Here is a 27,209-nt window from a genome sequence, read left to right on the forward strand (position 1 = left end):
TAAAAAAGGAAACAGTCTTGTGCCTTTTGTTTTATAAGGGGAGCCTTGTCTCCTGTGGGGAGCTGCCAGAATTGGGAAAGACCACTGCCCCTGGCTCAAGACTTCCTTCTTTATTTATGCTTAAACGCTTAAGACTCTGTCGATGAGCAATAAAGGATGACGATTTATTTAGGGAGGCGGGGGGACAGTCACTGATTTGCTGCCTAAAGTGACGGAGGGGAAATGTGTATATCAAACATTTTATACTGCAACTTTTTAATAAACGAGCAACCTTTTTGTAAGCCATTGCGTGGTGGTCAATTAAAAGTAAAGGTCCCCTGTGCAAGCACCGGGTCATTCCTGACCCATGGGGTGACATCACATCCCGACGTTTCCTAGGCAGACTTTTGTTTACGGGGTGGTTTGCCAGTGCCTTCCCCAGTCATCTTCCCTTTATCCCCAGCAAGCTGGGTCCTCATTTTACCAACCTCGGAAGGATGGAAGGCTGAGTGGACCTTGAGCCGGCTACCTGAAACCGACTTCCGTCGGGATCGAACTCAGGTCATGAGCAGAGCTTGGACTGCGGTACTGCTGCAGCTTACCGCTCTGCGCCACGGGGCTCCCAAATAAAAATGGCAGAGCACGGATAATTTATATGAAGTAGGCTTCGGCTTCTAAACCAACCGTCCAGAACTCTGGAGCTGGGCTGCACACGTTTAACTCACACACAAGTGTGTGTGTGTGTGTGTAAAGTGCCGTCAAGTCGCAGCCGACCTATGGCGACCCCTTTTGGGGTTTTCATGGCAAGAGACTAACAGAGGTGGTTTGCCAGTGCCTTCCTCTGCATAGCAACCCTGGAATTCCTTGCTGGTCTCCCATCCAAATACTAACCAGGGCCACGCACAAGGAAGTTATTAAATTATGGACTTCTGGCTGGCCTCTGGGTTCCCTCGTCTTCAGCACACCCAGAATTTCAGCACCATCACAACAAGCTCATCAAATTTATTTTACAAAAGAATTATTTAAAAGTGGTCCAAGTTCACCATCCCAGTATTTTACTTCCTTTTGGCTGCTGAAAGGAGGAGGGTCCATATGGCGGCCTGCTGCCACGTTCAGTCAGAGCCCAGGATAAGCTTTCCCCCCCATTGCTGGCTCCCGTTCATCCTTTTTTCCCTTCCTGGCTGAGGGAATGAAGGAGCTTACCGGAGGCAGATTCGAGTGGCGAGATGCAGCCTCTTTAGCAAGAGATGCCTCTGCTAGGACCTGTGATACCTGGGTTTTTATTTTTAAACCAACGTAGTTCAAAACCGACTTTCGTTATCTGGCTCAAAGAGTTCTTACAGTCTTGGACCAAAGTTCAGCTTAGCAGGCGTTTCCTTGAGTAGGTCCGGCTGAGGGAACGCCGTCTGGAGGGTGCGCTTTTGAATGGGGAGAGGTCTTCGCCGGCTGCTCCCGACTCGGAGCTGTCTTCTGTGTAGGGGAAGACGAAGAACAGTTGGTTTTTATATGCTGAGTTTCTCTACCACTCAAAGGATCAAACCGGCTTACAATCACCTTCCCTTCCCCTCCCCACAACAGACACCCTGTGAGGTAGAGCAGTGGTAGAGCATATGCTTGGCACGCAGAAAGTCCCAGGTTCAATCCCCGGCATCTCCAGTTAAAGGGACTGGGCAGGTAGGTGATGTGAAAGACCTCTGCCTGAGACCCTGGAGAGCCGCTGCCGGTCTGAGTAGACAATACTGACTTTGGTGGACCAAGGGTCTGATTCAGTATAAGGCAGCTTCATGTGTTCATGTGAGATAGGTGGGGCTGAGAGAGTTCGAAGAGAGCTGTGACTAGCCCAAGGTTATGCAGCGGGCTTCATGTGGAGGAGTGGGGAAACCAACCCAGTTCACCAGATTAGAGTCCGCCACTCATATGGAGGAGTGGGGAATCAAATCCGGTTCCCCACATTAGAGTCTGCCCCTCGTGGAGGAGTGGGGAATCAAACCCGGTTCTCCAGATTAGAGTCCATCGCTCTTAACCACTACACCATGCTGGCTCTCATTAAGGGACACGGAGGCAGTGCTTTTGTGGCCCCAGGAGGCAATTCCTAGCCCCCTTACAACACAGCCCATTAAATCGCTGCTGGTGCAAATTGAAAAAAAGGAAGCCTGTAAAATAATCGAATCCCTGGCTCCCTTCTGAGAAGTCAAGCTGTTACGGCACAGGCTTTCTATCCTTCTCCATGCACATACAGGGAACATCATTTCAAACCCTTTCTCCCCACCCCCACTCCGCCCCTGCTCTCAGCTGTTTTAACTAAAGATGGCAATTTTATTTTTACCTGGGGGGCGCTTCCTCCGGGATGTGGCTCGTCCCTGATAAAGCAGGGGGGACAGCGTCAGTGCCCGAAGACTGCTAGCGGAGATGGAGCTCTTCACAGAAGAACCGGGTGGAGTTAAACCTGAGGAAGGGGAGGGAGGAAGGAGTCACTGAATGAGAGACGGCCAAATGTATCCTGATTGCTTAGACGTTTACAAAGCCCAAAGGACCTTGAGCATGCCTGGTTTTGGGGGGGATTTTTTGCTGACAAGTAACAGTTGAAGTGTAAGGATGTGTCACTGGCCACCAAGATTAAGTAAATTCATGCCATTGTATTCCCTATTACTATGTATGGGTGTGAAAGCTGAACAATGAAGAAAGCTGACAGGAAGAAAGTAGACTCCTTTGAAAGGTGCTGTTGGAGGAGAGGGTTACGGATACCGTGGACGGCCAAAAAAACAAATCAGTGGGTTATAGATCAAATCAAACCTGAACTGGCCCTAGAAGCTAAAATGACTAAACTGAGGCGATCGTATTTTGGTCACATCATGAGAAGGCAAGAGTCACTGGAAAAGACAGTCATGCCAGGAAAAGTTGAGGGCAGCAGGAAAAGAGGAAGACCCAACAAGAGATGGATTGACTCTATAAAGGAAGCCACAGCCCTCAGTTTGCAAGATCTGAGCAAGGCTGTCAAAGACAGGACATTTTGGAGCATTGATTCATAGGGTCGCCATGAGTCGGAAGCAACTTGATGGAACTTAACATACACACACAACAGCTGACTTATGGCGACCCCATAGGGTTTTCAAGGCAAGAGTCGTTCAGAGGTGGTTTGCCATTCCCTGCCTCCGCGTTATGCCCCTGGTATTCCTTGAAGGTCTCCCATCCAAATACTAAACAGGCCTGATCCTGCTTAGCTTATGCAATCCGATGAGATCGGGTTATACCATGCTGTCTTCCCTCCAAGGGGGTCCCTCTTATACTTTTAATAATTGCAGAAATTTTCAGAGCTGTTATGCCCCTGGCATTACTTGGAGGACTCCCATCCAAATACTGGCCAGGGCTGAGGCTAAGGTCACCCAGCAAGCTTCAACTGGCACAACTGGGGATTTGAAACTGCGTTTCCCAGATCCTAGTCCGACACTTTAACCACTTACACCATGCTGGCTCTCTTCTGTGACTGTGTGGGGCACTGGAAATGGGGGAAGACCAATTCATCTATTGGGGCTTCTACCTCAAGATTAATTAAAATGTTGAGATGATCCAACTGGAGGGTGATTTTTTGAAAGACTGCCAATTAAGGGTTTTCTTGTGGATTTTTGAGACTGCTTTGGTTGCGTGGGACAGGGAATCAAAGAAGAAACGGTTTCTTTTTCTGCTTGCTCTACAGGTAAAAAGGTAAGGTCCCCTGACCCATGGGGTGACGTCACATCCCGACGTTTACTAGGCAGACTTTGTTTACGGGGTGGTTTGCCAGTGCCTCCACCAGTCATCTTCCCTTTACCCCCAGCAAGCTGGGTACTCATTTGACCGACCTTGGAAGGATGGAAGGCTGAGTCAACCTTGAGCTGGCTACCTGAAACCGACTTCCGTCAGGATTGAACTCAAGTCATGAGCAGAGCTTGGACTGCAGTACTGCAGCTTACCACTCTGCGCCACGGGTAGGTGGCTCTACAGGTAGGAATAGGCAAATAAATTGCTAATCCCTGTCTGGGGGAGCACGGACCTCCCAGCTCCAGTTCAGTCTGCTCTGGAACTAGGTTCTGAATGGTTAATCTGTATTAGCCAATTAAAAGGCAGGTGATTCATCAGCTGACCTGCCGTGGGCAAGAAGGAGGTTCACTGAATGCAGATCAAAAGAGAGCAAAGCTCGTTTAGTCCAATCCCACCCCTCTGGCCCCCGAGCTCTATGCCTCTGGGCTTCTGTCAGAGGGCCATGCTCCATGCCAGCCACCCCCAACCCAACGTACAGATGCCTGGCTACATCCTCCCCACGGGGTCCTGAAAGTCGGCTCCCACCCTGCCAGAGACCAGCCCCATCGACTTGTGCCTCGGATCAGCTCACGGGCACCCAATTTCAATCGCCTTGGGTCCCCGGGGCAGTTCTGCAGCGGGCTGTTCCAACCCAGCGGGCTGTTCCAACCCAGCAATGAACTGCAAAGCATTGACTACAATCACCTGTAAAGTCGAAGGCTTCCTCTTTGTCCAGGTTTTCTCCAATCGACAATGCTCGCTCTTGGCCTCCGTTGAACAGTTCCGTTGGGTGAACGGACACGACGGAGTCCCCTCTGACTGGGCGGGCCCGTTTTGTCTCCCAGCTGGCTTCCTCCTCTGGAGACAGGTGTTCAAAGACCCTCTTCCTGGACCTTAATCCAAAAGCCCCTTTGTGGATGCGCTTATCCCTGCCCGTTTCTGTGTCGCTGCATGGCGACTGGTCTTGGAGCCTGTAGATTCCCTCCAGTCCAAACTCTCCCCCCGCCGGGGCTTTGCTGCCACCAGGGAGCTCTGCAGTTCTCCCTCCCCACTCGTCAGTGGCCAGTATTTCCACAGCGAGCTCCGCCTGTCTCTCACTCTTGTTGCAGCTGGCCACGGCCCTCTTCCTCCGCGGCCAGTCTTTGATCGCTTCGGGGGTCACTTTGACTTTCTGCTTCGGGGAGGGGGTCCAAGAGACACCAGCGCAGCCGTCAGACGGGGGAGTGGAGCTCAAGATGCAGCGAGAGGGGGTGTATGACTGGCATATGTAGGTCTGCCCTCCCCCCAACTCCCCCGGAGTACTGTGGGTGGACCGACAACAGGAGGGCGAGATGCAGACGGGTTCCAGCTTCCCAGGATGCCTGCCGCACCAGCTCACACAAAGATCACCTGTGTCAAATTCACCGTCCTCCCCTTTGGGTTTTCTCGTCTCTGCCTGGGATGGCGGCTCGTTGGGTACCCCAGAGCCGACCCGTTTGATGCGGAGCTTGGGCAGGCCGGACGCTTGCATCTCCAGCTCAACCTCGTAGGTAGGGGGCCCCGTCTCAGAAGGCAACGTGGCGGTATTCCAGGGAGCGATCAAGTTGGGTGTGGTTTCGAGGCTGCCGAGTCGAGCAGTGGCCTCCCGCTGCCTTCTGTCGGCGGTACAGCGCAGCGTGTAGGTGCGCGAGCCAAGCTTTGGGGCTGAGGATTTTGCGGTGCGTCTGGGAGGGGTTTGAAAAAAAGGCGGCTGTGGGTCCGAACACTTTGCTGCAGGCAAAATGTTATCTCGTAAAGCCATTGGGGCTTGTTGCCCTGGAGAACTATTTGAAAGGGAGATTTGGCTCCGTGTGTTGGCTAAATCAGAGAGATCTATGCCCTCGCATGCCACTATGGAATCCAGGATAGACACACTATCTCTAGCCAAGAGTGCAGGAGGCAGGTGTCTCTCCGAACCTCTCTTACTAGGGGTCACCATTCCTGAAGAGGGTTCAGCTCTTGGCACCACACTCTCAATAATCCTAGGTTTGCAGAGCGAATCGGTTTCAGCGGAAAGACCGACGCTTACATCCCACCGAGGAGGTTCCCCCTTACGTCCGTGTGCATGCAAGGGGTCTTCTGACACGCAGGAAGGGGACTCGGTAGATTTTGTTGGGGTGGTGCCTGACACGCACTGAGGTTTCAACTGCAGTTTTTTGGGTGTGCGAGTCTCTCCGACCCGCTCTGGAGTTCCACAAGAGGAGATCACGTAACCTGACCTTAGTCGTGTGCCCGGCGAAGAGGTAAAACTGGATAGTGATGGATGTGAAGAGAAGGACTCTGCAATCCCAGCAACCGTGGGGCTCAAAGACCGATCCGAAGGCCCACCTAGAGATTTTCTGGAGAATCGGTCTGATAGCGCAGAGTCTGATTTCAACGGCGTAAGAGACTTCAGATCTCTCTGTCTTTCTTCCTCAGGTCTCTCTTGCCTCTTCCAAGCAGAAGATGGAGAGGTTGGTTTCTGGGGAGTTCTCAAGGATCGCCTAGGGGAGAGTAGCGGAGAAGGAAATCTTCCCCTGGGACTCAACGGAAGCAGGGTTGTTGCCATGAAATAAGAAGCTGGATGGGAACTGTTTGTGGGTGAACCAAACACCTCATCGAGCACTTCCCCCGTCTCCTGCTTTCCTGGAGTGCGCAGCCGCCAAGCTCTGCGAGGGGAAGAAAAGCTCTCCTTGGGCAGAGCGGAGAGCGCCAGAGATTCCCCTTCCTTCTCAGTGGACATGGGCGAAGGCTGGCTCTTCCGCTTGGGAGGGGAGAAGAGGCAGCCCAAATTCTTTGCCACGCTCTGTTTCGGGACTGGGCTTTTCAGAAGGGTCTGCTGAGACTTCTCTCGAATCCGGGGAGATCTTCTCAGAATGTTGCCGGGGAGGCTGAGGAGCCTTGGAGAAGACCGGCGAGGAGTTTTCCTGGGTGTCTGCGGAAGGGAAACGACAACGGATCACTGCTTTGGGATAGGAGCATCAAGAACAGAACACATTCCGCGTATCAACAACTCGGTGCCATTTCCCGACACGAAACCGTCAGCTCCATTCGGCTACACCAGTGGTTCCCAAACTTTTCGGGCCACCGCCCCCTTGGCCCCACAAACTCAACCCCAGCACCCCCTACCCTATCCAACAACACAGTTGAAGGGGCCCACCTCTAGCACCCCCCTGCTGCCCCTTTGCCTCTTAGCACCCCCTAGGTAATCCTACCGCCCCCCCAGGGGGTGGTACTGCCCACTTTGGGAACCACTGGGCTACACGCTGTGCATTTTAGGTATGCCTTGCAATGAACAGCCTGTAGTCACACAGACCACTGGGTATGGGCAGAAGCCCCACAAAGGCAGTTTTACCTGGAAAGCAACAGGATCATCCGAGGCGAACGATTTTCTCCTTGTACTGCTTGACTCTGTCCCTCCAGATCTGGGTGCCTCATGAAGTGCTCCAAAGAGAAGGCTCTTGGGGGACTGGATGGATTTTTTAGGGCACGGCAAAGCCCGCCCTACAAACAAACAGAAAACCTATTACTGCTACATCTGTATCCTCAAGTTCTCAGGGCAATGTGTTTGCCGGTCACTTGAGCTTTCTACCCTAAGGAAGAAGACAGAGAGGGATTTAGGACAGTTGGACCAGTATGAACTTGCTTTATTTAGCAGATAAAAGTATAACAAAGTATAATAGACCCACATTTGGAAATTTGAATGTCTGCCATGCAATTGCCATGAGGCAGAGAGCGGGGTGTGATTTCTGGTGAAGAGCCATGAGAAAGCAGGGGGTCATTTGCTCTTCTCTCACAAGATGCAGCAACTTGGAATCCAACCTCTCTTCACTCAGCTGATCTTCACAGCAGAGACCTTTGGTTATCAGCGCAAGATCTCTTTTGGGCATATAGTTCAGGCCTTCATAAGGATACTTCTACTGAAGACTTCCCAGCCTCTGGAAAGAGGCCGGGATGAGCTTCAAATTTCTACAAGCCTATTCTATTTTGTGCTAAAAAAATTAATTCACGCTCTTATCAGCCACCATTTAATAGGCAGGCTCACAGGTCGCCCAAGATTCGCCCCCCACCCCGGTCCCAATATAAATTGATTTGAAAGCCTGCATTTGGAAAAAGGAATGCATGTTAATTGTACGTTTATCTAATTAATTACATTCATTTATGTAATTTCTCCCCAATGGGGACCTCATGGGGGCTTATGTCATTCTCCTCTCCTCCAGTTCATCCTCACCACAACCCTGTTGTTGGCTCATTAGGCTGAAAAGAGTGTGGCTGGCCCAAGGTCACCCAGCAAGCTTCCATGGCACAGGTGGGGATTTGAACCGGGGTCTCCCAGATGCCAGTCCAACCCTCTTAACCATGTTTCACGAGCTGCCCTTATTTAGGAAACTGACAGGTATCGCCAACCTCTCCTTTCTTCTGGGATTAAAAAAAACACCCCATTTTAATAGAATTGAAAAGAACTTTTGTATGTTGGTTCAGTTTATCACCTTTGCTCGAAAGTGCATTGGTCTCGTTAGATGCAGAAGAGCTGTTTTTTTATTTGCCAACTTGCTCTACCACTTAAGGCAGAATCAAACCGCTTACAATCGCCTTCCCTTCCCCTCCCTACAACAGACACCCTGGGAGGTGGGGGTGGCGGGGCGGAGAGAGCTGTGACTAGCCCAAGGTCATCCAGCTGGCTTCGTATGCAGGAGTGGGGAAACCATCCCAGTTCACCAGATTAGCCTCCGCTACCCATGTGGAAGAGTGGAGGATCAAACCCGGTTCTCCAGATCAGACTCCACAGCTCCAAACCACCTCTCGTAACCACTACACCATCCTGGCTCACAGAGGCATTTCCTCCCAGGGGCTGAGCAGCAACCTGCTCCCGTACCTGTTAAATCCTCTGGAGTGCCTGGCCCTTCTAGATGTGCAGAAGGCACCTGCTGTACGTTCTTCATGGTAGCCTGGGAGGACGGGAAGGACCCAGAGAGAGCTCTATCCAGCAACAACTGCTTGATCCGAGGGCTCCGTCTCAAGCCACCTTTAAGGGGGAGCAAGCCAAACCTTTAAGCGTTGTTGTTGTTGTTTTTTAAATTAGACTTCAGGGTGGCTAACAACAACCATAAGACCACAATTTGTATATTAAAACGCCAAGGAAGTCCAGGGTTGCTCTGCAGAGGCAACCAATGGCAAGCTACCTCTCCTCGCATCTTGCCTTGAAAACCCCATCAACATAAGACCATAAGAAAGGCCCTGCTGGATCAGACCAAGGCCCATCAAGTCCAGCAGTCTGTTCAGTGGCCAACGTGGTGCCTCTAGGAAGCCCCCAAACAAGACGACTGCAGCAGCATTCTCCTGCCTGCGTTCCACAGCACCTAATGTAATGGGCATGCTTATAAGAACATAAGAAAAGCCCTGCTGGGTCAGACCATCAAGTCCAGCAGTCTGTTCACACAGTGGCCAACCAGGTGCCTCTAGGAAGCCCACAAACAAGACAACTGCAGCAGCATTATCCCGCCTGTGTTCCACAGCACTTAATATAATAGGCATGCTCCTCTGATCCTGGAGTGAATAGGTATCCATTTTTACTAGTAGCCATGAATACCCCTCTCCTCCATGAACAACATAAATCAGTTGTGATTTGACGGCACTTTCTACCACATGTGGATGTTCGTTTTGGATCTGGATTTTGGACCGCTGCAATCAAGTTTGGCCTCTAGAAGTTCAACTCTCTTTGCCTCCCTCCAAAATATAAGCTGCCTTGTCCATTAAGGTGGCGAACGTTTGGGATCAACTGGTCATTTCTGAATCCTTGCCACTTTCTGCTTCCTTGGCAGGCAAATTTCAATTAGGGTGTGTGTGTGGGGGGGGGACTGTTTCCCAAATTTTGAGTCATCCAGAACAGATGAGAAAGAATTCACTTGGCACCAATACCTACAGGTCAGAGATTTTTCAGGAGACTCTTCTACAACACCAACTTCAGACCCAGGATCTGAACACCTGCAGTGAAAACAGCACTTGATGTATTGAATATAATTACATAAAACAAGAAGAAGAGTTGGTTTTTATATGCCGACTTTCTCCACCACTTAAGGAAGTCTCAAGCTGGCTGACAATCACCTTCCCTTCCCCTCCCCACAACAGACACCCTGTGAGGTAGGTGGGACTGAGAGAGCTCTAGTAGAGCTGTGACTAGCCCAAGGTCACTCAGCTGGCTTCATGTGGAGGAGTGAGGAAACAAATCCAGTTCACCAGATTAAGAAGAAGAAGAAGAGTTGGTTTTTATATGCCGACTTTTTCTACCACTTAAGGCAGAATCAAGCCGGCTTACAATCTCCTGCCCTTCTCCTCCCCACAACAGACACCCTGTGAGGTAGGTGCGGCTGAGAGAGCATGACTTGCCCAAGGTCACCCAACTGCTTCGTGTGTAGGAGTGGGGAAACAAATCCAGTTCAAGAGGTTAGCCTCCACCGCTCATGTGGAGGAGTGGGGGAATCAAACCCAGTTCTCCAGGTCGGACTCCACCGCTCCAAACCACTGCTCTTAACCACTTCACCACGCTTAGCCTCCGCTGCTCATGTGGAGGAGTGGGGGAATCAAACCTGGTTCTCCAGGTCAGAGTCCACCGCTCCAAACCACCGCTCTTAACCACTACACCACAAGAACGTCAGTGGCAGAGAGAGACACCCTGCACAACTGAAGAAAACATTTAACTATCCAAATGGCTGGGCAACTAGACAGAGATGGGGAGAGCTCTGTCGCACTACGTGCTCAGTAGAACAGAAAAGCAGCACCTGATGCAGGAAGCTAGCGACAGCTTCCTTCTCTGCCCAAAGCAGCACTAGCAACTTGGCGTCCAACTCACCGGCCTTGGATCTGCCTGTGCAGCAGCCGCCTGGAGATCTGCTTGTGCAGCGGCGTCTCGGCCACCCGCTTGGTCAGGAGCTTGTGATGATCTGGAAGGGACAAAGCAATCGTCTTGCAAGGCATTCTTGGGAGAAGCATTCAGGTGAGCGACACCCACCCACAACGGCAGAGTTCGTGAAAAGCTTTATTACTTGAGTCTATTCAGTGGATGTAGTTATTGTTTTAAAGAACCTGGCACAGAGTTAAGAGGATGCATTATTACAGAAAAAAGCGAGAACAGCCCTGATAAGGCAGAGCGCACCATCCAACTGAATCAGTTTTCTCTCACCTCTAGAGGCTTCATTAGATTGGCTGTCCTTGTTTCTCAGCCCTTCCAAAGCAGACACTGACTGGCTTCGAGGGATCCTTTTTAAGGATCTTCTGGCTGGAGACTGCATCTCCTCGTTGAAAAGGTTCCTTCGCACCTTCGTCACTTCTGAAAGCGTCAAGAAAAGCCAAACGCTAAGCAAAAGAGAGGATTTCAACCTCCATGTAAGACAAAGCTGACGAAAACCAGAAGAACATTCATAGCGCCAAAATACAATCCAAGATCGGGGTGTCAAATGTAAGGCCTGTGGGCCGCATTTGGCCCCTAGAAAGCTCTTATCTGGCCCATGGGCCAGCCACTCCCCCACTCTCGATCTGGGCTGGGGAGGCATGGCCCGGCCCAACCAAGTAACATTTATGTCATATCCGGCCCTCGTAACAATTGAGTTTGACACCTCTGATCTAAGCTACGTTCCTAAAGGGTGTAAAGCACAGATTTGCATTACTAAGTTCAAGTGAACATGAACCAGAAGAACTGTAGGTTGAAACCAGAGGTATTATGAAGGAAGAATGCGCAAAGACTCTTGCTGCAGCCAAAGGAAATGAAAAGCCTCGATGGATGACTGATGAAACTCTTAGAATTGCTAAAAATGGAAGCGAAAGCAAAAGGTGATAGAAGCAATCGAACGCCTAAATGCAGAATTCCTGCAGACCCAACGTGAGATGCTACGCCCCTGCTCCTCTAATAACTGATATGCCCATCAGCAAGCTGGGGAGAGAAAAACAAGCATGCTTAGAACACACATAAAGCCACTGACTAGGTTTTGACGAAGGAAAGAAAAGGAGGTGTACCTTGCACTGGTGTTTTCTGTGCTGCTGGAAACGGTTTCAGGTCAAGTGACGCACGAGAACTGTCCTGAAGGTATTAGAAGAAGGTCTTAGAATGACTTCTAAACTGCCTCTATGTCTAGATCACATATAGCCACAAGGCAGATGGATACCAGGATATTATGGACTCTATACACATTTCAGGTATGGCCCTTCCCCCACAAAAAAGGCTCCCCGGGAAAACTTTACCTTCCTAGTACGAGCTTTGGGTACTTGAGGGATCTCTATCTGGCGCAAGTTCAGTGATGCTTCGGTCACACTTCGGTGCCTGGATAACGTACTCTTTCTACGAGCATAAGATAATACGGTACTATTTCAGACCTGATCTTAAGAACCGTCACCTCCACTCTGCACAATTTGGTAAAGTTTTTAAAAAACTAAAGTCCAGAGACTTCCGGGGAGGGCAGGAAGGGTTGAGTCAGCGCACGGCTCTTGTGGCCCTTTCTTACATGCCCAGGGTTAACGCAGATCACCACTTTGGAATCAGGAAGCAATTTCCCTCAAGGCCAGATTGGCCAGGGATCCTGGAAGTTTTTTTCCCCCCTGCCATCTTCTGCATGGAGCAGGGGTCACTGGGGGTGTGGGGAGGAGGCAGTTGTGAATTCCCTGCATTGTGCAGGGGGTTGGTCTAGAGACGCAGAAGAAGAGTTGGCTTTTATATGCTGACTTTTTCTACCACTTAAGGAAGAATCCAACTGGCTTAAAATCTCCTTCCCCTCCCCACAACAGACACCCTGTGAGGAGGGTGGGGCTGAGAGAGCTCTAAGAGAGCTGTGACTAGCCCAAGGTCACCCAGCTGGAGAGGGGAAACTAATCCAGTTCACCGGATTAGCTTCCGCCGCTCATGTGCAGGAGTGGGGAATCAAACCTGATTCTCCAGATCAGAGTCCACCACTCCAAACCACCGCTCTTAACTGCTACACCATGCTGATCCCTTCCAACTCTATGTTTCTATGACATCCAGGAGTAAAATGCATCCTGATCCAATTTCAATTCAGTGCTGCTTTTCACCTTTTCTTGGCTGATCTGGTGCGGAGCTCCTCCAGCTTTTCGGCCTCGTTGTTTACGGAACCTGACCTGGCAGCCAGGTCAGAAGCTGCAGAAGCAGGAAGGGACGGGGCTTGGCTTTCCTGACTTAGGGAATCGTCACCAAAAAAGTCTGCTGGCAGGAGGGCGGCCAGCTTGGGGGGAACCTGCGTCCCCAGACTGTAGTACAAGCTCCCGAGGGTTTTCGGTATCGATTCCATATACCTAGGGGAACAGCGTTAATAAGAACAGGTAAAAGGATCTCTTGCCGCCCTTCTTTGCCAAAGCCCCTGGAAGACTATTGCCAGCCATAGTAAACTATACTGAAGTAGATGAACCAATGGTCCAACTGAGCATGACCAAAGAATAAGAAGTTGTAGGGAAACTATATATAAATGTATACAATCAAAAGTATCTCCGTCTACATAAAATACCAAGACAAATCAGAAATACATGACCAACTAAAGATCTGTCTACATCAAAACAAATCAGAAGTGCATGACCAGATGTGTTTCGACCATGTCTTCTTCAGTGGTCATCAAATACATGCTGTACTGAGATACAGGTTGAGTATCCCTTTCCGGACTGCTTGGGACCAGAAGTGGTCCGTATTTCGGATCTTTCCAAATTTTGGAATACTTGCATATACACAATGAGATATCTTGGGGACGGGACCCAAGTCTAAACACGAAATTCATTTATGTCTTACATATGTTTTTTATGGACTTTATACATATAGCCTGAATGTAATTTACCATATATTGGAATGTTTAGGAATTTTTGCATATACATGGTGAGGTATCTTGAGGATGGGACCCAAATTCATTTATGTTGTATATACACTTTATACACATAGCCTGAATGTAAATTTTAAAGAATATTTTCAATAATTTCTTGCACATTGAGCCATCAGAAAGCAAAGGTGTCACTATCTCTCCAGAATACCTGCATCAGCTGTTAAACAACAGCAACAACAAACAACCAATAAACTAACAAGGGCAGGCTTTCAGTCTCCATCTAAGATGCAGGGTACACTGTATTTTATTTTTTTAGGTGAGAGTAAACATTGAAAGCAGGCAGCCCGGATCTGCCTGCATGCCGGCTCGAAGGGTCTGGTTTTCAGATCAGTCCCGGTATGGGATGTCCGGATAAGGGATACTCTACCTGTCCAAGAAATATGTACCGTATATACTCGAGTATAAGCCGAGTTTTTTAGCAATGATTTTTGGCTTTAAAAACTCACCTTGGCTTAGACTCGGGTCAATACGGTAATTCGCCTGCAGGGCCCTCTCCCAGTGCGCTCCCGCTGGCCAGCTGATGGGCGGGCTATCCCGCCTTCTCCCCCCAACCCCACCCGAATGCGCCTTTTGCACGGCGGCAGTGGCAGTTTCTCCCCCCCACAACCGCGCCTTCTGCGCGGCGGCAGGTTTCTCCCCACCCCACTGTGCCTTTTGAGCGATCACGGTCGCGCCTTTTGCACGGCCGCAGTTTCTTCGCCCCCCCCACCACCCCGCCTTCTGCTTGGCAGCGGTGGTTTCTTCCCCCCCACCTCCCGCACCCCACCCAGGCCGTTCCTCCCGCTTGCCAGCTGACCCTGCGGGGCCTCCTGCGCGCAGGGAGGGGGCCGCCGCCACCGCCACCACCTGCGCACCTGGAGCCCGGTCAGGTAAACCTGCGGGGGGGGAGGGGGTGCATTTCCCCCTCGGCTTATACATGGGTGCCTAATTTTTCCCCATTTTTGGGGTGAAATTAGGCACCTCGGCTTATACTCGGGTCGGCTTATACCCGAGTATATACGGTACTAAGTAAAGAGCCAGGGTTGCTCTGCATAGCAATATGCAAACTTAAATTTAATTTGTTTTTAAATTACCAGCTAAGTAAATAAAAAGGTAACGGTCCCCTGTGCAAGCATTGGGTCATTCCTGACCCATGGGGTGACATCACATTCTAATGTTTCCTAGGCAGACTTTGTTTACGGGGTGGTTTGCCAGTGCCTTCCCCAGTCATCTTCCCTTTACCCCCAGCCCACCGGGTCCTCATTTGACCGACCTCGGAAGGATGGAAGGCTGAGTCAACCTTGAGCCGGCTACCTGAAACCAGCCTCCGTCAGGATCGAACTCAGTCCGTGAGCAGAGCTTGGACTGCAGTACTGTAGCTTACCACTCTGCGCCACGGGGCTCCTCACCAGCGAAGTACACTGCTATAAAATTAAACCGTGCATAAGGCTTGTTCCGCCATGACCCAAAGGCAGCACTTACATTTCTACCGCGTCTTCTAAAAACCTGGTGAGGTACGCCGGGTCTTCAGCCAAGCACAAGATCCGCAGCACTTCGGTCGCCTGCAAGATGGGGAGAGGTGAAGAAAAGCAGCGGCAGGTCAGTGAAACCAAGGTGTGGCCGTTCACAGCCACTGGATCGCGATTCTGGTGTCTACGGAACCACGGTTCTCTGGAACCCAGAGAAACCAGACTGATCAACCCACCTCCTCGACGAGCTGCTCCATTTCATCTGTGCTGTCCTGTACCCAAGGGCACTGCAGGGACATCTCCAGGCGCAAATACACCTGAAGCTGGCACCTGTAAAAAAAAGGGGGGGAGGTGTTCATTGCTGTGAGCACCGGCGTGGTGTGGTTAAGGTGTCAGACTAGGATCTGGGAAACCCAGGTTCAAATCCCCGTTTATGCCTAGTTAAATGGTGGAACTCCCTGCCCCAGGATGTGGCGATGGCTGCCAGCTTGGAAGGCTTGAAGAGGGGAGTGGACATGTTCATGGAGGAGAGGGCTATCCATCGCTACTAGTCAAAATGAATACTAGCAATGATGCAGAACTATAATCTACAGTATCCAAGAAGCATGCCTATTATATTAGGCCCTGTGGAACACAGGCAGGATAATGGGAGAGGCCGTGGCTCAGTGGTAGAGCATCTGCTTGGCATGCAGAAGGTCCCAGGTTCAATCTCTGGCATCTCCAGTTAAAGGGACTAGGTAGGTAGGTGATGTGAAAGACCCCTGCCTGAGACCCTCTAGAGCCGCTGCCGGTCTGAGTAGACAGTACTGACTTTGATAGACCAAGGGTCTGATTCAGTAGAAAGCAGCTTCAAGTGTTCAATGGTGCTGCAGTTGCCTTGTTTGTGGGCTTCCTAGAGGCACCTGGTTGGCCACTGTGTGTACAGACTGCTGGACTTGATGGGCCTTGGTCTGATCCAGCAGAGCTTTTCTTATGTTCTTAACACAGGCAGGATAAATGCTGCTGCAGTCGTCTTGCTTGTGGGCTTCCTAGAGGCACCTGGTTGGCCACTGTGTGAACAGACTGCTGGACTTGATGGGCCTTGGTCTGATCCAGCAGGGTTTCCTTATATTTTTATGTGTCATGCAAACTTGCTGGGTGACCTTGGGCCAGTCACACACTCTCAGCCTCGGTCCTGGCAAGGGTTTGGATGGGAAACTTCCAAGTAATACCAGGTGTGTGACACCACCTCTGAACATCTCTTGCCTTGAAAACCCTATGGGGTCACTGTAAGTTGGCTATGACTTGACGGCACACACACACAGAGAGTAAAACAGCCACTAGCAAATCCCTCCACTACTGCACAGGGGAATCCCCACAACACACCACTGGGCATTTCACAGTAGTGACAATAAACTATTTTAGAAAGCAAACGTGGTGCTCGTACTCTCTGACTTTGACTTGCTTATCAGGGACGTTGCCCAGCTGTTGACGGAGGGCTTTGCTGTTCTTCAGGAGACTGCTTCGAATTGCTCCTGTACGGGCGGCCTGAGGATCAAAAAGAAGAAGAAAAAGAGCAGCTGTGAAACCACGACGTCAGACCACAGCTCCACAATTAACTCGTTAATCTAATGGCTCAAAGAGCAGAGAAAAGGAAAGAGAGGGGTGCAAGCACTGGTTTAAGTTCACGGGGCAAAGTGAACATCTGGAGCAAGGGAAGTAAAGAAATGTGGAGAAAACACCAAAGGCGCAATAATGCTGAACAGATGCTTGCCTTGGAACCCTTATGAAGAGACTAATATTTGGTCAGCGCACAGGAAGTCAAAGGCATTTCCCAGGGCGGAGAGAACTAAAACTCTACTGCGATCGGTTCACATCTTTTCAGTGCCATTTGTGCTGGACAGAAATGTGGTTCCAGAAACTGTCCTGCAAACCATGGATTAAACAAGATTCATATGTCGCAGCATGAATTCTGGCCCAGGGGTAATACTATAGGACTACTTTAGGGAGTAGCTGCTTATGACAGCCAAGGAGAAGACTCTTGTGACAAAAACGTACACATACTATCATAGCCAAAATTTAGCAGACTTTGTCTCCATAACAATACAACAGTGGTAAACATACTACTGTTTTAGTTACCATTTCGCATCACACTGTGTTCAGTTTTGGGCACCGCAATTTAAGAAGGATGTAGACAAGCTGGAACGGGTCCAGAGGAGGGCAACAAAGATGGGGAGGGGTCTGGGGACCATGTCCTATGAGGAAAGGTTGAAGGAGCTGGGTATGTGTAGCCTGAAGAGGAGACGACTGAGAGGGGATATGATAACCATCTTCAAGTACTTGAAAGGCTGTCATATAGAGGAGGGTGCCGAGTTGTTTTCTGTTGCCCCAGAAGGTCGGACCAGAACCAATGGGTTGAAATTAAATCAAAAGAGTTTCCGTCTAGACATTAGGAAGAATTTGCTAACAGTTAGAGCGGTTCCTCAGGGGAACAGGCTTCCTCGGGAGATGGTAAGTGCTCCTTCCCTGGAGGTTTTTAAGCAGAGGCTAGATGGCCATCTGTCAGCAATGCTGATTCTATAACCTTAGGCAGATGATGAGAGGGAGGGCATCTTGGCCATGGAGTAGGGGTCACTGAGGGTGTGTGGGGGAGGTAGTTGTGAACTTCCTGCATTGTGCAGGGGGTTGGACTAGATGACCCTGGTGGTCCCTTCCAACTCTATGATTCTACCTGGTGTCAAAGAACCCACAGTGCACTCGTCTTTCCCCTTCCCCCAAGGAATGGCTCTGTGTCATGCGCACACTTGGCATGTAGTATGTCTAGCCACCTACCGCTTTCTCTCGGACGTCATTTGTTATCTGAAAAATGTTCATAGCTGCCACAATGTCACGGGCACATGAGGACAAATTTTCTCCGTCGGCCACCGCCTTCTGGTAGCTTGTGGTTGCGTAGGAGACCATCTCTTCCTCCGTTTTGAAGTCTGTTTTCCAAACACACAGACACACAAACAGGCAAGTGACAAAAAGCAAGGATTAGACACAAATGCTTCCTGCAATCCACACAATTCTAATAAGCCACTGAACTTTATTTTGGGGTAATAAGGAGGTAGTAGAAAGCAGTGGAGGGAGGGAAGCAGTGTGGTAAAACCCAACCTCATCAGATCTTGGAAGCTAAGCAGGGTCAGCCCTGGTTAGTACTTGGATGGGAGACCACCAAGGAATTCCAGGGTCACTATGCAGAGGCAAGCAATGGCAAAACCACCTCTGTTAGCCTGTTGCCTTGAAAACCCCAAAAGGAGTCGCCATAAGTCATCTGTGAATTGACAGCCCTTTACACGTACGTACACACACACCAGCATCTATTATTTATTGACTTCATTTATACCCTGCCTTCCTTCCCAATGGGAACCAAATCGGCTTATATTGTTCTCCTCTTCCATTTCATCTTCACAACAATCCTGTGAGGTAGGCCAGGCTGAGTGTGTGCAACTGGCCCAAGGTCACCCAGCAGGCTTCCGTGGCAGAACAGGGATCTGAACCCTGGGTGTTTTACTGGCATATGCCGTACAAAAAAATCTGATTCTGGGTCTCCCAGCTCCTAGTCCAACCCTCTAACCCAGGGGTGTCAAACATAAAGCCCGCGAACCAGCCGAGGCAGCCACCCCTCCCACTCTCAATCTGGGCTGGCCTGGCCAAGTGACATTTATCTCATATCATAACCACTGAGTTCGACACCCCTGCTCTAACCACTACACCACACTAGCACATGTTGCATTGTGGTCTTGCAGAACACAGTTGCTGGAGGCGATGGGGGGGGGAAGCGCCAGAGACACTAGCACAACAGTGCGCTGATTTCATCTTGCACATACCTAATTTAGCTCTCACAATTCTTCCCTTTTCTTCCCCTCCATCATCCGATCTTCTAGGCAATGATGGCCTTGAGGCTTTCTCGCTGACTGCCAGCTCTTCATCCGGCTGGAGCTTTTGGGCTTTCACGTTCAGCCTGGCGGCATTCAGCATCTGAAGGGAGCGAGGCATAGTCTTCATCTTCTGCCTGACAGGAGTCCGGGGAGCTCCACCTGCCCAAATTTAAAACAAAAAGTGTGTTCAGGTTGAGATGAATCGCAGATAATCACCATCCATCCAACCAACCAATCGCAGATGATCACCATCCAACCAACCGAGCACACTCAGATGTTGCAAATTTTTATGCAATCAAAGGCAGCAACTTTAATTTATTCTTAAAAAAAAACACAGGTAAGTAGAAGAAGAATTGGTTTTCATACCCCGATTTCTCTACCTTTAAGGAGTCACAAACCGGCTTACAATCACCTTCCCCACAACAGACACCTTGTGAGGTAGGAGAGGGCTGGGAGAGCTCTAAGAGCCAGCACGGTGTAGTGGTTAAGAGCGGTGGTTTGGAGCGGTAGAGTCTGATCTGGACAACCGGGTTTGAGTCCCCACTCCTCCACATGAGTGGAGGAGGCTAATCTGGTGAACTGGATTTTGTTTCCCCGCTCCTACACACGAAGCCAGCTTGGTGACCTTGGGCTAGTCACAGCTCTCTCAGCCTCACCTACCTCACAGGGTGTCTGTTGTGGGGAGGGGAACAGAAGGCAATTGTAAGCTGGTTTGATTCTGCCTTAAGTGGTAGAGAAAGTCGGCATATAAAAACCAACTTTTCTTCTTCTTTTTCTTAGAGAGCTGTGACTAGACCAAGGTCACCCAGCAGGCTTCATGTGGAGGAGTGGAGAAACCACCCCAGTTCTCCAGATTAGAGTCCCCTGCTCATGTGGAGGAGCAGGGAACCAAACCCGGCTCTCCAGATTAGAGTCCACTACTCCTAAACACTACACCACGCTGATTGGTTGTCATAAGGGATGGCTGTCATGCAGAATGTCGGCAAAAACATAACACTGCGCATACGCCTCTTTTTGTGATCCTGTCGACGAGATGTAGCGGAGACTTCAGAGGCTCTCCGCTGGTAAAATTCGGACAGGCTCTGGGTCAGCTCCATTTCGGGCTTCGGGGTCTCTTCCACAGTAGCTGGAGCTGCTTGCAGCAACCTGTAGACAGAAAGATTCGCATCAAAATAAGGGTTTTTGGCCACAGAAGAAAGGGAGCTGCTCCTCCCCGCTGCAGAGGAGAGCTTGTGGCATGGAACATCTCACATCCTTGTATTGGCTAGAGACCGGAATACCTATTCCCCTGTACCACTTAACTCAGTCACGGTACCCTGTGACCTCCCAGACCGCAGGGCTGAACAGTCTTGCCTGAAGAGCATGGTTACCTAGACAAACTCCACAGGAAACTATATTTTTGCTTATTAAACTGGATCCATTACTGTCGTCATGTCATGAGACGACAAGAGTCACTGGAAAAGACAGTCATACTAGGAAAAGTTGAGGGCAGCAGGAAAAGAGGAAGACGCAACAAGAGATGGATTGACTCAATAAAGGAAGCCACAGCCTTCAATTTGCAAGATCTGAGCAAGGCTGTCAAAGATAAGACATTTTGGAGAACTTTCATTCATAGGGTCGCCATAAGTCGGAAGCAACTTGACGGTACATAACACACACAAATTACTATCGAGGCAATATGTTTTGTTGCCCTGTGGCGCAGGGTGGTAAGCTGCAGTCCTGCAGTCCAAGCCCTATTCACGACCTGAGTTCGATCCCAACGGACATCGGTTTCAGGTAGCTGGCTCGAGGTCGACTCAGCCTCCCATCCTTCCGAGGTCGGTAAAATGAGTACCGGTCTTGCTGGGGGTAAAGGGTAGTCTCTGAAGATTACCTTAGTGATTCCATCAGAGGGGAGCTTGCTCCGCAGAGGTTTGAGAAAGGGTACCAGCCTTCGATCACTACGGGGCTCCAGCGATGAGTCCGAGACAGCTCCTGCTGGGCCCACTCTGGAAGTGGAGTCTCTGTTGGACGTGTACGTACACACACACACACACACACACACAAACAGAAATCCTAAATAATAATCAACATCCTCAGACCTCCCTACGGCTAAAAAAAATGCAGCCTCAAACCCTAGGCAGATTTACTCAGAAGTAAAATCACAATGAGTTCATACGAACATAAGAAAAGCCCTGCTGGATCAGACCCAGGCCCATCAAGTCCAGCAGTCTGTTCACACAGCCGCCAACCAGGTGCCTCTGGGAAGCCCACAAACAAGACGACTGCAGCAGCACCGCCCTGCCTGTGTTCCACAGCACCTAATATAATAGGCATGCTCCTTTGATACTGGAGAGAACAGGTTTGCAATTTGTGCTTATTCCCAGTTCATTTTGTGCTTATTCCCAGGTTTACGCATGCAGGGGATTTTAGCCTTCGACAAAACGGCTGTGCCTTCAGAAAAAAATATGTACTGATTAGAGAAGAACAAGATTGTGGAACCAGGCACCAAAAAGGTCAGATCCCTGTTGTGCCTGATAAAACATCTGTGATTTTCAAAAAAAGAGAAAGAAAGGCAAAGCGCTCCCAAAGTATCTCAAGAAAAGAGCTTTGACTCATGAAATCTCAGTCTGGAATATATAAGGTTAGTCTTTAAGGTGCCACCGGACTTTTGTTTTAAGGCATTCAGGCCAGAGGCTTTTCAAACTGTTTCAGGGAACCCTCGGTAGCTAAGAAGGCAGTTGCAGACATTCCCTAATAGACAGTTTGTAGCCAGCTGCTCACTTTCCCTTGTAACAGACAGCTGGGCATGCTTTAGGCCACTTTCTTTCACATGAGCCAACAGGAGTTGGCAAGTACAAAAATCAAGGATGCCCCTCTAAACAAGTCCCCAAATATTTTGCAACATGCAAGGGTTCTTCAGCAAACAGCATGGAATGATCCCCTCAAGTTTTACTACAAAATGGCACGTTTTCAATAAGCAAAGAAACAAACTTACCAGGACTAGCTGGGTAGCTTTCTTTCAAGTCATTTTCTTGACTGAGCACGCTGCTCACCGTTTCGGGGAAGCTGAGGTCATCCGCCTTCAAAAGGTTCCCTTCCTCAGCAGTCTGAAGGAGGCATCTCCCCACTTCAGGCGTTCTTTCAGCACAGAGAAGAGAAAGAATGGCAGCAGTGCTGGAGACGGGGGAAAAAATCCCAGTACGGGGGGAACAGGATCCAGACGGAGACACATCAGCGACCTTCCCAATGGGAACAAAGATCAAGCAGGAGTTACACAGGTAAACCACCTACCAACCTAACTGATGCACAATAATTTAGAATGATGCTTCAAAAACAGCTATTTAAAATTTTATATATACATATGTGTGTGTGTGTATGTGTATATGTATATACACACATATACAATATAAAAGAACAAAATACAAAAGAAAGGATAGATTAGAAGTGACAATCGTGTCAATATAGCAGACAATAATATTATAAACAATATGCAATAAAAAACAACAGCAATTATGAGCAGTATATAGCAGAATAACGACAATTATTATACAGTGATCGTCCTAATAATCTTAACGTAAATCATAAGATACTCTGTAAGCACAATATTGATATTAAGCAATGTGAAAAAAAGAATTACAAAATATAATAGATGCAACTTCTTGCAATAATAGTATATATTTCTAAAAACATTTCCCAAATATTAAAAATTAGCTTTTGGTCCCTGATTGGCAGAATTTTCAATACAATATGTCAAGACATGGCTGCTGAAAGATAGGACATAAAAGAAATAAACATAGTGCCTGATAACTTATTGCTTTGTAACTAGACACAAGGCATTATTCAAAACAGAACAGGCGACTTACCAGATGTAATCCTTGGGCCAGGATGGACCTTAGAAGATGCTGAAACAAAGACGTCTCCTGAGCAGATTGGCTCAGTGGTGAACTCCGTATTATCCAGCTCTCTGTGTGGAAGCTCCTAGTATGCGTCACATCCCAGCCTGCCACAGCGCACTGAAGAGAAATACTGACTGGATTCTCAAAACACCTCTGGCTCACGGTCAAGGGCTCCAGGGTCACAGCACAGCCCTGTGGCTTTTGTTTTCCTGTTCAAGGCCAGAAACAGAAGACAGTGAGACTGAAAAGCTTTCAAAGGAGGAGAAATCGGCAAACCATCCAAGATATAGCAGTGGGTTAAATAAACTGGTAACTCTGGAAAGAGCAAAGGTTCACGCTTGCCAGACTGGGAAGCACAGAAGGAAACTTTTCTGCCAGCAAGGAACGCCTTCCCACAAATTTATCCGGGACAGATGTTAACCCAACAACCTGCTCCTTGGTCCCTTTATAATGGTATTACATTTGCTACTCCCCATTCCTCATGAAAATGACTTCAGCAATAAGTTATAGGTTAACAATATCATTTTGCATTAAGAATTCAAGGCAGCCTAGATTCAGAGTTCAACTTCACAATTGCTATTACTTAGGGGGTTACCGCATTATGTATTCCCAGCAATGTATTGAGAGTTTGAAAATGTTATAAACAACATCACTTTAAAAGGGTTTTTGGATGCCACGGCTAAAAAATGGTTGGAAGACGTCTTCATAGCTAAAGGGGCCAAACAAAGTGCAAACAGTATTTTTTATAACAGTTTCAAACTCTTAATACATCAGTGGGAATACATAGAAAGTGTGAACAGTATTTTTTATAACATTTCCAAACTCTTGATACATCGCTGGGAATACCTAGTGCGGTAACAGCCTTAGAGAATTTAATTCCACTCAGATTCACTGCATCTAAGTAGATCCATTAATTCATCCACAGGTAGAAATACGTAACAGCACAACCCCTGCTTTTCACAGGACCTTGAATGCCCCTAATTTGGCCAAGAATCCCTTACAGCAGAGGTTCCCAATTTTTTTGAGTAATCGAGCACTTTTCAGGAGAGAAACTCATCACGGAGCACTAATTTTCACCTAGCACCTATATACTAAACCGAATGACAGTAGTGTTTTTCTTTCCAATCTCTTCACGGGAGCACTAGGAGATGCTTTGCGGAGCACCAAGTGCTCCTTGGAGCACAGTTTGGGAACCTCTGCCTTACAGGATATAATAGCGGCGTTGCTTTCATTACCATCACTCTTGAGAAATAACATTCCTTCCAGTTGGGGGAACGATGCTTGCAATGCAGAAGGTGAAAAGAACAGGCAGTTCAGGGTGGAATCCAAAGGCAGGATCGTAGCCCATGATAAGAATGGCTCAGGGGATGCGGACTCCAAAGGAAAGGTCCCTTTTCTGTGACAATTTAAACGTGGAATGAAGATTCCCGATGGCAAAATGGTGCCCTTCAAGATGTCCATCAGGTCAGCCAATAGGTGGTACCCAACATGATCGGGAGAATCAAGAAACTGAAAGAAGGAAATGAAAACGCTCTGCTTAGCAATATCAACAAGGTGAAGACAGTAAAGTGACACAAAGAAATGCTACAATTCCAAGATGCTATTTTTGGAATTAAATATAATTCCCTGTAGATGAAAACTGTTGTTGTTAATATAATGCAAAGAACTGTACACTTCCAGTGTTTCTCTGTTGTACCCTGTTTCTCTGTTGCATGCCTATACATTTGCCTAACATGCTTTTTAGAAAAAGAAGCAGCCCATTTTGTCTGGGTCGAATAAACTCCCTAGCCCACATTGTTGTAGCAGATCCACAAAATAATATTGCACGAAAACAGCTAAAGACACTTTCTGAGAAATGGACACTGTGTTATCTGCTGTGAAGTAGATTGGTCAATTGTGTGCCTCTTTATAGTATCAAGGAAAAACTGAACTTCATTTCCCCTTTTTAAAGTGTGAAATTGTTGATGAACAGCCAATGGCTGTTAAATCTAGGGAAAGGAAAAAGAAGCAGCATGTCAGCATTAAAAGCAGGGTTGTAAAAAAGGCACTTGTAATGAATAACAGCAGATTTCAAGTGACCAGGGAGGGAAGCATTATAAAAGACCTCCCTCCTTTGGCCCATTGATGTCACAAAACTAACATGTGTGTGTGTGTAGGCTAGTGATAGGCCAGTAATACTGGTAGATTATATGCCAGGCTGCAAAGACACAAAAACTAAGAATATTATTTCCATTTTACAGAGAAAAAAGACCAGTGTGCAAAATTCAGATACTTCAGTTAACCAAACCACTTTCTTTTAAACCAAGCAAGAATTGAGGACATCCCCACTCCTCAAAAAAGGAAAAAGCAACTGTTCTTCCCAGTGCAAAAAAATATCACTCCAGGCATGACAGTTAGCAAGGAACCTACAATCATCCCCTTACACAAAACGGCACATCCGCATAAAGCTCCCTGCGCATAAGCTAGAAGGCACCACATGGTGTGCTGAGATTCCTGCAGGGATTACATGTATTTACATGGATGAGCAAGATGCCAGTGAATGTTGAACACGGGCTCTGCCTGGTTTAGAACAGCACACGGGCTTAGATTAGAGTCCACCTCTCTTAACCACTACTACACCATGCTGCCTCTCATCATTTGATATTCAGCATCCCAAACAATTACTTCTCTCATTACCGTGGAGTCATCAGCAGTGTCCACCCAATGCAAAGTGATTTTCTCAGCCGCCATCATTTCCTGAATCCCCTTGGGTATAAATTTTTCTGCCAGGTCCTGCGAAGTGAGCAGTTCATCAGACAAAGAAGCGTGACTTCCAGAAACAAACTGCAGCAGTTCCCTCCGGGAATGAGGGCAGGGAGAGAAGAGAAAAACAGCGTTGATAAAACCCTCGGAAGGATTTGAGCTCTCCAGGGGCTTCTCTGAAGTCCCAGTTAATTTGCTTTTCTGGCTCCGCAACACCGGCTTTGCCGGAGAAGCAATTTCAGGCCGGTCCCACTGATAATCCAGCAATGCTTCTTTCAGTATGTTCTGAGCAAGAGTGGCTCGTGGAGGTGGTCCGGGCAAGTTCGGAGTGAAGTAACGGTTGTCAAACCTGGCCTCCAGCTCCTCTTCGAAGTCTTCCCAGCTGCGAGAACCAAGTTCGCGGAAACTACCAACCCGTGAAATTCTGCCATGGACACTGAAGGAGTCAAAGAACTTGAAGCCCCACCGGACCTTGGCCAGGCCGAACCTGCAACCCAAATAGTTCAGGATCTTCAAGGTGCCCAGATGAAGAGGAGCCTTCTGCACGGAACAGGCTGTGTCCAGGAGAAAGACCACGTTGTGGGAGCAGGTCATGATGCCACAGCAGGTATTCTGTATTCCAGTCCACTTGTATTCCACCCAGGGGAGAAAGGCTCGCGTGCCTTAGCCAGCAGCCGACTCAGTGAGGAACATCAAAGTCCCTTAAGCAGTTTGGGTCACAGGGCTTTCAGCCGCTCTTGCACGCTCACTGGGAAATAAGTCCCGCTGAGATCTTACTTAAAAAGTGAGCACGTGACAGATGTTTTCTTGGATGGGGTGCTCAGGGAGGCGCCCCCACTCACTAGCACCAAACCTAAAACACACCCTTCCCAAATCTTTCTGCTTCTTTTACAAGCATACCTACGTCCACTATCCTCCCCCACCCATATGTTTCTGTTGCCCTACCTAGCTACCCCACCCCCAGCCTGCCCTAAACTGGCAGTAACTCAACGATTACCCCCTAAGCCCCCAGCCACTGTCCCCACAGCACTTTGGATCACAGCCTCTCCAGCACGCTCACTGGGAAATAAGTCCCGCTGAGAACTTACTTCAAAAGCGAGCACATGAGAGGTGTTTCCTTGGCTGGGGTGCCCAGGGAGGTGCCAGCTGCCCCCTCTCGCTGGCACCCACCTAAAAAGCACCCCTGCCAAACCTTCCTGCTTCTTTCCCACTCGCTCGCACCGACCTAAAATGCACCCTTCCCAAACTTTTCTGCTTGTTTTACAAGCATACCTACGTCCACTATCCCACTCACCCACATGTCCCTGTGGCCCTACCTACCTACAACCCCCCCCAAAAGCCTGCCCTACAGTCGCCTATCAATAACTTGGCTCTCACCCCTCAGCCTCCCGGCCACTGTCCCCGCCCAAGGCTAGCCCCACTGCTTCCAGGCTTGATCCAGGCCCCTGGCCCGCGCGTCCCCCCCACAGACACTATTTGGGGAGGGGAGTCCCTTCAGGCCGCCATCCTCGCCTTCCGCGTCTCAAACCACCCAATCCAACTCTGGCGCGCTCGAAACCTCGCCCTCCCATTGGCTCCAGGGCGCCTCCTCGCCATTGGTCCCGAGGACTAGCTGGGCTC

The 27,209-nt window shown here is 49.0% G+C and overlaps 1 protein-coding gene across 1 annotated transcript; it reads right to left on the bottom strand.

Annotated features, from left to right (window-relative positions):
- Positions 1-1,336: 1,336 nt before the first annotated feature.
- TICRR (TOPBP1 interacting checkpoint and replication regulator) lies at positions 1,337-26,196 on the bottom strand. The gene is made up of 22 exons (XM_056866113.1): positions 25,524-26,196; positions 24,083-24,356; positions 22,815-23,056; positions 21,947-22,190; positions 20,843-20,972; positions 19,976-20,115; positions 18,919-19,128; positions 17,882-18,030; positions 16,497-16,597; positions 15,307-15,400; positions 15,084-15,163; positions 12,811-13,050; positions 11,989-12,085; positions 11,764-11,827; positions 10,934-11,080; positions 10,604-10,694; positions 9,677-9,738; positions 8,630-8,779; positions 7,109-7,257; positions 4,462-6,688; positions 2,306-2,425; positions 1,337-1,449 (listed from the first exon to the last, which is right to left on the bottom strand). The coding sequence occupies exons 1-22, from the start codon at positions 26,181-26,183 to the stop codon at positions 1,337-1,339; spliced, it is 5,784 nt and encodes a 1,927-aa protein (XP_056722091.1). The 5' UTR covers positions 26,184-26,196.
- Positions 26,197-27,209: the final 1,013 nt, after the last annotated feature.

Source organism: Euleptes europaea, chromosome 20, assembly GCF_029931775.1.
Source record: "Euleptes europaea isolate rEulEur1 chromosome 20, rEulEur1.hap1, whole genome shotgun sequence".
NCBI lineage: Eukaryota > Metazoa > Chordata > Lepidosauria > Squamata > Sphaerodactylidae > Euleptes > Euleptes europaea.